The sequence below is a fragment of the Zea mays genome, chromosome 5 (genome assembly GCF_902167145.1).
Source record: "Zea mays cultivar B73 chromosome 5, Zm-B73-REFERENCE-NAM-5.0, whole genome shotgun sequence".
Lineage (NCBI taxonomy): Eukaryota > Viridiplantae > Streptophyta > Magnoliopsida > Poales > Poaceae > Zea > Zea mays.
The window spans coordinates 138,303,853-138,313,782 of NC_050100.1; the positions used below are offsets into that span (position 1 = coordinate 138,303,853).

Below are 9,930 nucleotides of genomic sequence, written 5' to 3' on the forward strand. Positions count from 1 at the left end.
CTTTTCATCTTTAAGTCGGTTCCACTCTTTGCTGTCACGCCGAAGCTTTCCTGCTCACACCTTCGGCTCTGTATCAACCTTCGTATTAATCCGGTTTACAGCAACGCCGACTTGTCCGAGGATTCCTGCTCACACATTGTACTCCAGAAATACTGTTAAATCCTATTTTTGAGGACCTTCGGATGCCGAAGGTCCCCAACATGCCCCCATTTAAACTTGTACTTATTGCAGTTACGAAATCCCCTCGGACTGGTGGAGTCACGAAGTTGTCTCAACTGTTCCTGGACGTCTCGGGTGTTATCTCTCATTGATTCTTGATCCGATCTTTCCAACAAGTGCTTTCTTGCATTAAACAACCTTGAGAGCTGAAAGATATGCCCTCTTAAACATGCAATTATTTCATTTACGAAATCCTCTCGGTTGCAACAGCTTTTATTGTCTTTTGACTTCTCCACTCCAAGATGGTTCACCTCCCAAAAACATAAGAATAATATAGTGATAACAAGTATTTAGTACCTCATTTAGAAGATAATTAGTTTCAACAGCAAGGAACGAGTTCACCTGATAACTAAGTTCACGTGCACTAGCACAAGTCATTGCTTAGTCATAACTTATGAAGGGTTGTCGTTGTGGTTGTATAAATGGCAGCGACATCCTCATCACGTTGTCCTACTCCAGCTGCCTAGGAGGACACGCACTGACACCACCGCGGAGAGAGGGCTGGCGAGCGCAGTAGAAGAGCCACGTGACCACGCCACAACAGAAGAGAGAGGTGGGTCAGCGTCGCCACCTAGTCCGCGCTCCATCTGTACCCTCTCCAACCCAATCTAGGCCAAGGCGTCTACTATCTAGCGCCTTATCGACACCTTGCGCCCCAAAGACGATGCTCTAGTCAAAGATGGACGCCTTATGTCGACAAGTAAAGCGACCACGGCGCCTTGCCCTGTACCCTCGCCTTACTACAAAAGCGACGCTTTAGCGATGCCTTAATAGATATGCTCGCTAGTCAAAGATAAAAATGTAAGTGACCCTCTAGAGTGCAAACATAGAAAAATTGTTGAAGATTAAAAATATATGAAATTGTTTTTTATATAAATGACTTTTTAAATAATAATTTAGAAACGAAATTTTGAAAGACTATCAAGAATGAGGCCCTATTTAGGAGTGAAGTATTTTACGGTTTCTATGTAATATCATAGTTCGTATTTTATGTCATAAGGTGTTAATTGTGTTCCTGAAATGTATATTTTTAAAATCACAGTATTCTAAATATCATAATATTTTTGAAGTACTGAAAACTCTAATGCAATCTAAATTAGCCTTGGCTAGCTTTTACTTAATACTATAATTTATAATGTTGTATCCAAATATCTCAACCATGGTATTGCCAAACAGGCCCTTTGAAATGCCGAAAGAGAGCCGTTCCCTGTTGCCGAAAGCCCGAAACTAGGGCCTGTTTGGTTCGTGGCTAACTGCGCCACACTTTGCCTAAGGTTAGGCGTTCGAATTGAAGAACTAACCTTAGGCAGAAAAGTTAGACAAAGTGTGGCAAGTTAGGCAGTGAACCAAACAAGCCCCTAGTCTTCCCTCCTGCTGGCGGCGTGCGGAGGGCCGGAGGCCGGGTCGACAAGAGGAGATGACGTTGGCGGCGGGGCTGGGTTACGCCCTGATCGCGCTGGGCCCCGCCTTCTCCCTCTTCTCCGGCGTCGTCGTCAGGAAGCCCTTCCTCGTCCTCACCCTCCTCTCTAGGTCTACCCCTTGCGTCGCCCGTTTCGTGCTTCTTTAGCCACGTTTTGATCAGATCGTCCGTTGCCCTCTAATAAAAGCGAACATTCAGTTAATCGATTGGCGTAAGAGGCAGGTGGCGTTTGTTTGAGGCGTTCCAGGGTGTGGTTTCGTGAGGCAAACGCGGATTATTGGTTTACTCGCAGTTGTGCTAGGGTTCAGTAGTTTCTTCCGGATCGATACGGATGCTGCTAGTTGGATTCAGTTCACATGGCGTATTGGCTTGTTCTGTGTAGTTTTTGAGTTGTCAATTTATCTCATCTGTTTGCAAAATCTGTAATCTGGTTTAGAATGAATGTGTGGATCTCAGAGACTCAGACCTGTAGAACTTGCACTGATATGCTACTGATACTCTCCTTAGGTAGTTGGTAAACCGAAGCTTGCTGACAATTTACTCTATGTCTATTGTCTTGGCAACTTACTCTATGTAGCTGTGCACCAATGTATTGAAGTTGACTTTTAATTCAGTCCCACAATGGCTCTTTTCTTTATTTTTGATTTGTACATTTATTTTTATGAGTATCAACATAAGCATTGAATGCTGTTTAATGTATAAGGGGCATATCATGTGCAATCAGATGTATTGGTGCAATCATGCTAAATATTTCTTGACACCCCTCCCCCCTCTTCCTTTCCAACTGACAATTCATTGCTAGAAAGATGCAAGACAATTGGTGATTCGTCATGAAAATGTAAATTGGCATTTCAAATACCTAAGATCAAAGACTGAGAAAGAACTGGTGTCATCAATTATTTCGTTGGAAGTCAACAAGAAGGATATGAGCTACAGAAAAAAAAGTTCAGAACCTGACTGAAAGATGCATGTGTTTGTGTGACTTCGTGCAACAAACCTGTTTCAGAGCATTTTTCTGATACATTGCTATCTCATATAACTATGACTATGAGTAGTATCCTGACATTACACCTCTGGCCTCTGCAAGTACTGAATCTTTGTGTTCTCCAATAGAATGCACTGTTAGAAATTACTCCAGAGATATTTGCAATTGAATTTAGTGGATGCATCTATTATACGGAACATATAACCTGGGGTAGGAGAAACTTCTCGAATTATAAGGCTTAAGCTGTCATACTTTGGGGTGTGTTTGGTTTTGGGATGAGAGGGATGAAATGGATCCACTCTATTTTTTTGGGATAGGATGATTCTATCTCGGTGTTTGGTTGGGAGGTCGGGGGCGTCCTTTCTCTGTGTTTGGTTGGAGGGATGGAATGAAGGGGATAACATCATGTCTGTACACGGTTAGACATCTGTTAGGTGGCGTTCATCTGCCATCCTCTCTCTGCTGCTGCTTCTTCCTTCAATGCAGTTCAAATGCACCATGGCCGAGCTCACACTAGGCTCCGCCCGCGCCATGTGGCTTCCCTCATTGGGGCTGCCTGTGTAACCGTTGGGGCCGCTAGCGCTGCCGTCAGGGCTGCCCACGCCACCGCCATGGCCACCTGCGCCGCCGCTGGGGCTGAGCTCGCTCGTGATGCTGGTGTCGAGCTTGCCCACCCTTGCCGGGGCCATGTCTTCCCGGACTGAGCTCACCCGCGCCTTGCCCTTGCCATCTGCGCTGCGTCCGCTGTCCGCCTGCGTCGGAGCCGAGCTCGCTGTGCTCTCTCCATTCTCCTCTGATGCCAAACACAAATAAAACACTGTCTGGGGGGGGGGGGGGGTGGGTGGGATGGCTGCATACCTCAGTTTTTGGGGATGGATGTATCCCTGAATCTAGAGGAATATTTTTCTCTGGGGACGACTCCAGCCTTGATGTCCCGCTCCAGAACCAAACACTACCTTATTAATCAGTACTCACTAGTCATAAATAACTGATGTAACTTTTCTCCATTCATTTTTAATGCTTGAATCTTTACATTTGGTAATTTTGAGTGCTATGCTGTTCTCCTGTGATGACCCTTATCAAGGGAGTGGTACACGCAGTCAGGGTTGGTTTGGAAACTTTTATAGTCTTGCCAGTTAAGTTTGGTCTCAATCAACAGAGGTTCAAACTTCCAAATGAATCTGCTTAGTTATTTTGTTCGCAGGACAAAAAAGAATGGATTAGTTTGAAAGAACATATAAGTCAACTTAATCCATGTTAGAGTGAACAGTTTACAGACCTGCAAATGGAAACTAGAAACCATTATTCTCTCTATCCATGTTGGCTTCAGACCTTGATGGTAGTACAGTGAGTTCCCGGTACCCAGCATCACTGCCCTATGTTCTTTAGTGCCTTAAACACTGAAGTATCTTCTAACGTTCTCCTATGAATTTCAAAATGGAAGGATATATTATCATATTTAAATGTTAACCTTGGCTTTTATCTTTTTGTGCAGCACCTTATTTTGGCTTATAAGTTTGATAGTCCTCTCGGGAATATGGAGAGGATTTCTTCCTATAAAGTCAGGAGCTTGGTGGGCATATGTGATTCTGATCCTTACATCTGTCGCATTGCAAGAAGGCACTCGTCTTGTGTTTTGGATGCTTTACAAGTAGGTAAACCATAAACAGAAGCTGACATTTTCTTATCTGCTGTGGTAATTGAATATATGGGATCTGATAACAAATTTTCCAGGAAAATGGAAGAGATGCTAGATGCTTTTGCTGATAGAATATCTAAGCCACGTCTTAGATTGACTGACAAGATGCTGATTTCTTTAGGTAAGTTTTTGTTATTTTGATACAATATGAAAATATCTTTTCTTGTTTTTGTTTTCTAAGTTTTCATATTTTAATACAAGATGAAAATGTCTTTTGTAGTTCTGGTTCAAGACAAAATGGTTTTTTTCTTGGCAATTATAAATTATTATCTCTCAAGTGCTGCATTGTGTTTAATCCAGATTCTGAATTTAAATGAATGTATACATATTGCACTTGTATATGTGCCAAATTGTGCCCCAATTTTATAGAAGGGATACACATAGCAATTTTTTTCATGGAAAGAATTGCTTGTCATGTTATTTGTTATCTACTAGGACTTTTTCCTAATTTTCTGGGGACTGATTCCAACAAGGACTATTAAATGCGCTAATAAATGCGTTGCCATATAAAATTTGTGTTCATAACAAAACAGACACAGTTTCTCAAATTGTGCATTGTTGATTTGAAACTAGGAAGTCTCCCAAACATAAACATGGTTTGCTAACTCAAATAAATACTTTAAATCTGATGATGTGCTTCTGTACTGAGTTTATGATTTTACTTATTGCTTGGTAGGAACAATTACTCTTCAATATTACTTTAGAATGTCACAACTATAACTGCTACATTTGCTCATATGTGTTTGAAAATGTTTGTGCAGCTGGTGGTTTAGGCCATGGAGTGGCTCATGCAGTCTTTTTCTGTCTCAGTCTTTTGACTCCAGCGTTTGGTCGAGCCACATTTTATACTGAAAGGTGCTCAAAGCTGCCATTTTTCCTTACGTCAGGCAAGTGTATTTTCCCACATTATTCCCTGATATGTCTCATTACCTTGGAAGGGAATAGGCATTAATTCTAACTGGAACAACGATTTGTAAATACACGTTTCTTCCTAGTTCTATTTGATGCAGTTTGGTGTTCTGAATTTGTTTGTCACGATAACCCTTATCCCTGTATGCTATTTCAGCCCTTATTGCACTTGGATTCTTGGTCATCCATACATTCTCAATGATTATTGCTTTTAATGCATATGACGAGGGAAAGAAAAGTGATCAAGTCTTTGTTCCAGTAATTCATTTGGCTGCTGCTGCGATGGTAAGAACCATGCCTTATTGTTTGTGTTGGGTTGAAACATAATGAACTTGATGCTTGAGCTGATTTTGTTTCAATTTTCACGAGTTTCTCTATTTTGTTTTCTTCTAATCTAAACATAGAAAACACTGACCAAGATACCACACACCACTATGACCTTGTTGTATTCTTATGCTAAATCATCACTTATATTGCTTGCTTCTAGTTTACTCCTTTAATTTGCATCTACAAAGTTGTGCCCATTTGTAATCAACATGAGCCTTTTTTATTAATGAAAGCTGAATGCAAATAAGATATGATTGCTGCAACTGCAATGTAATGTCAATCATGGAACAACTGTAGGCAATGCCACACATCGCAACTCTTCTTTATCTGGGATGGTAGTATAGTTATTTGACCAATTCAATGTTTCATTGTGGGTTTAAGACAGACGGCTCTATATTCAGTGTCATGGTCAACACATTTTCATATTTCTCTACTATATAAAGCACCACTCTCCACAGTTCCACAGTCGTCGTGCGTCACCCTTCTCCTTTCTGCTTTAGGCAAAAATGCAAAAATAAGGTAAAATCATGCATAACAGCATAAGTTGAGTTCGAATCTTAGTTGTTGGCTTCCCATTCAAATCCACCTAACCAACATAACACACCTATTTTTGTGTTTTATTAAAACAAAGTCTACTCATGTGATATATAGAAATTGTAGCAATACACAGGCATCCGACTAGTTGTTTATGGTACTGTAGCATAATGCGTTTCATATACTTCAGCGCTGAGTTGTGGTTGCAATCTTGTTGCTTTTAGTCAGTATGATTTGAACAGTACATTGCTGAATTTGCGCCTGACCTTACTGCACTATGTATTCATTTCAGACACTTGTTAACCTCGCCCCAGGAGGCTGTCTCATTGGTACCCCGCTGTTGTTGGTCATGGCTGCGCTGACCTTGCAGCACTGCTGGCGAGTGGCATGCCGGAGATTAACTGAGCACCGGCATCAGCAGCATAACAGCAGCTAGTTGTAGGCTTGCCATCATGTAATTTTCCCATGTATGTTTGACTGAATCTTCTGATGTACTATGACAGTAAAAATCAGGTTCTGAGTCGTGTCGTGTAGTTAGACGAGGGGTTATTATAGTTTGACTCGATGTTTTGCATATGCAGTATGTCCTCCCTTTCCTGGAGCACTTTTATATCTATCTATCTATATAACCATGATTGTTAAAAGGTCCAACTTTTGGTCTGGTTATAGCCAATTTTAAACTATTCAACCAGCAAGCTAATAAGTTCTCTCTTTATTCTAAAATATAATATAAATTGTTAGTTTTTTTTTTTATTTTAGGTTGTTCTATTTATTATACTCCCTTCGCCTCAAGATAATATTTGTTTTATCTTTTTAGTTGATTCATATAATAATTAATATATTTGTTTTATGTGTCTAGATTTATTATAATCCATTTTAACATAAATATAAAATCAAGAGCTAAAATGACTAATATTTTAGGACTATACACCTAAATATCGTTTTCTTCGTTGTTGAGAAATTTGGAATTATGTCACTACGAGAACTAGGTTTCGTCATGGAGCGAGCAGGCTTCGTCAGTGTGCCATTATGAAAATTGACCCAAATGCTATAATGTTGTTTAATAAAATATCATTATGAAACCTGACCCAAATGTTATAATATACCATTTCGGTGTTTAATAAAACAGAAAAAGATCAACTTTCTCTAACCGATCTCCTGATGCCGTATCCTAGCTGTTAATGCACATTATACAGACAGAACGGGCGCGGGTCGACGGCGGCGCCCTGGAGTGCCTCCGTGGCCTGATTGGAGGCCCTAAATCGATTCATTTTCTATTTATTAAACATCTAAATGACATTATAGCGTTTGGATCAGATTTGATAATGACACACAAACTAAGCCCGCTCGTTCGATGGCAAAGTGGCGAAACTCACTTCTTATAATGCCATAATTCCAAATTTCTCCTTCGTTGTTGTATTTCCCCAGTAAACTCAAGCTTGACACATACCCATAGTTGTGTATTTTGTTTTTGAACACCGACACAATTCATTTGCTTGCTTGATTTTGGATGGTTCAGGTTAACCCTAGCTAGGAAGCTACACAAAGTTGAAGGCTTGAAGCAAGTTACCAGGACGTGCGCAAGTCAGAGGTGTGAGGACGACTGCAATGCGAATGGCAACAGTACAGTGGAGATAGGATGCTGATACGAATTTCCATGGACAGATTATTCGAGCATGTTTAGTTTGCTGTCTGACTTGTTGTAGTTTACCTACTTTTTTTTGTCTAAAGTTAATTCTTTAATTTGTTCATTAACCTTAGGCAAGTTGTGGTGCAGTTAATTAAGAACCAAAAAGTCCAAGTCCTGTCAAACAACAAAATACATGTTTGAGTGATTTGCGCATGGAAACCGGAGAAGTTTCTATATATGAAAGTCGGTTTAAAACGGTGTCCACGTTGCCGCTTTTTATTCTGTCCGTTCGATCGCAGATAAGCGGCCGACGCCAGCTCCCTCTGCTCGAGGGCGAGGCTGGTGTCCTTCGGCTCCGCTCCTAGAACCCTCGGCATTGCACATAAAAAAAAGATAAACCGGAGCAGCAGCGATGGCGGAGACCGTCTGCTTCTTGATCGCTGCGTCCATGGTCCCGCTGCGTCCATGTTGGAACTCGCTAACTCATGGTCAGTCAAGCTCAAACAGTGGGAGAACAAAAAAAAAGTTTGATGCAGCACCGGTCCTATGATTTTGAGGGCTCCAGGCGAATTCATCGCGATGGGCCTCTAGACTAATAAAAAAAATCTATGATACATATAATATATATATATATATATATATATATATATATATATATATATATATATATATATATATATATATATATATATATATACGCTAATTTTACTTGCACACAGAAACAAATACATTGATATATTTAATTTAACATATAAAATAATTATTGAGGAATAAAGTCGTTCAAAATAAAAACATATTGACATATTGGAGCTAATATGGTTATCTTAATAAAGAATAAAACTCCATGACATCCAATGTTCCTCATAAAAAGATACTTCTTCGGGCATTTTTTGATGCAAAATCATTAAGGATTGTATTGAAATCAATAGTGTCCAAGATATCCTTCTCTATAGAGCACATAGCCAAGCCATTCAACCTTTCTTGCGACATAGTTGATCTTAGATAGTTCTTCAACAACTTCAATTTTGAGAAACTTCTTTCAACTGAAGCTACAATCACAGGTACAGTTAAGAGAATTCTATAGGCAACTGTAACATTTGGATAACAATCTGCATCCATAACAAACTTCAGAATCTCAGGCGCTGATGTAGAAGAATCTGGCAAACTCACTTGCAACGCCTTTAATTCTGAATAAAAATCATTGATCTCAACATCGGATGAGTTCTCATGAGTAAATTTTTCTGCAAAGATCTTGCAATGTGACCAAAGATCTACTTCATCCAAGGATTTTAAATTTTCAGAGTTGAACAAGAACCCAAAAACATTATCAAATGCTTTCATCTGCTCAAATCTACTAGTCAATGAAGCAATTGCAGCATCAATCATAACAAGGAAGTACTCTCTTCTAAACAAGTCTATAGCAGACTGTTGCATTTCCTCATCTTCATCATCTTGTTCATCAAAATGTTTCTTTCTCTTTCCTTTCCTTTTTGTAGGAAATATTGGCTCGACATCCAGTTCAGATGAAATGATTTTTGCTGTATCTATACTAGAAGTGAAACCTTCATCTCTATATTTCTTAAAATATGTTATGACACCTTCAATGTGTTTGAGAGTAGCATCTATACTCACAATTTTAGATTGCAACTTCTTGCTCACCTTATTTATAGAGAATAAAATATCGTGCCAAATAACCAATCCAACTAAAAATTCAAAATTCTCAAGTGCACTCACCAAAGATTGACAATCACTAACTGTCGAGGGGTCATTGTCAAGTGCACTCATCTCCTCTAATGCTTTTAGAGCGGACCTTATTTGAGGAGTTTGGTATCTGATAGCCTGAACACTTTTTATTCTGCTTTCCCACCGTGTATTAGACCACGACTTAACTGTCAATCCTGGGACATTGTCAACAAAAAGTTTCCACCTTTTGGTAGATTTTGCAAACAATGTGTATATACGTTGGATAATACCAAAAAAGTAATAGCTTGCCTACAAGATTCAAAATATGGCAAATAGTAAGATTGTATCTTTTCCCAAATAATGGTATATCGTATCATGAAAAATAAATTAATAATAGCTTACCTACAAGATTTTCCCATATCACAAAGAGTAAGATTCAGACTATGACATGCACATGGCATGTATAATGCTCTTGGATTAATCTGAAGCATGCGAGTCTGAACGCCTTGGTGTTTCCCCTTCAT

At 39.6% G+C, this 9,930-nt stretch overlaps 1 protein-coding gene across 1 annotated transcript; it reads left to right on the plus strand.

Moving 5' to 3' along the window:
* The first annotated feature begins 1,550 nt into the window (after positions 1-1,550).
* On the plus strand, positions 1,551-6,744 carry LOC100283316 (gamma-secretase subunit APH-1B). The gene is made up of 6 exons (NM_001364474.1): positions 1,551-1,749; positions 4,120-4,275; positions 4,359-4,444; positions 5,085-5,210; positions 5,390-5,517; positions 6,386-6,744. Exons 1-6 carry the CDS (start codon positions 1,637-1,639, stop codon positions 6,527-6,529), a joined length of 753 nt encoding a protein of 250 aa, NP_001351403.1. The 5' UTR covers positions 1,551-1,636; the 3' UTR covers positions 6,530-6,744.
* The last annotated feature ends 3,186 nt before the right edge of the window (positions 6,745-9,930 follow it).

Coding starts and splice junctions, on each gene's coding strand:
- LOC100283316 (NM_001364474.1), top strand. CDS start 1,637: ATGACGTTGGCGGCGGGGCTGGGTTACGCCCTGATCGCGCTGGGCCCC. Junction 5,211..5,389: donor GCCATTTTTCCTTACGTCAG/GCAAGTGTATTT, acceptor ATGCTATTTCAG/CCCTTATTGCACTTGGATTC. Junction 5,518..6,385: donor ATTTGGCTGCTGCTGCGATG/GTAAGAACCATG, acceptor TATTCATTTCAG/ACACTTGTTAACCTCGCCCC.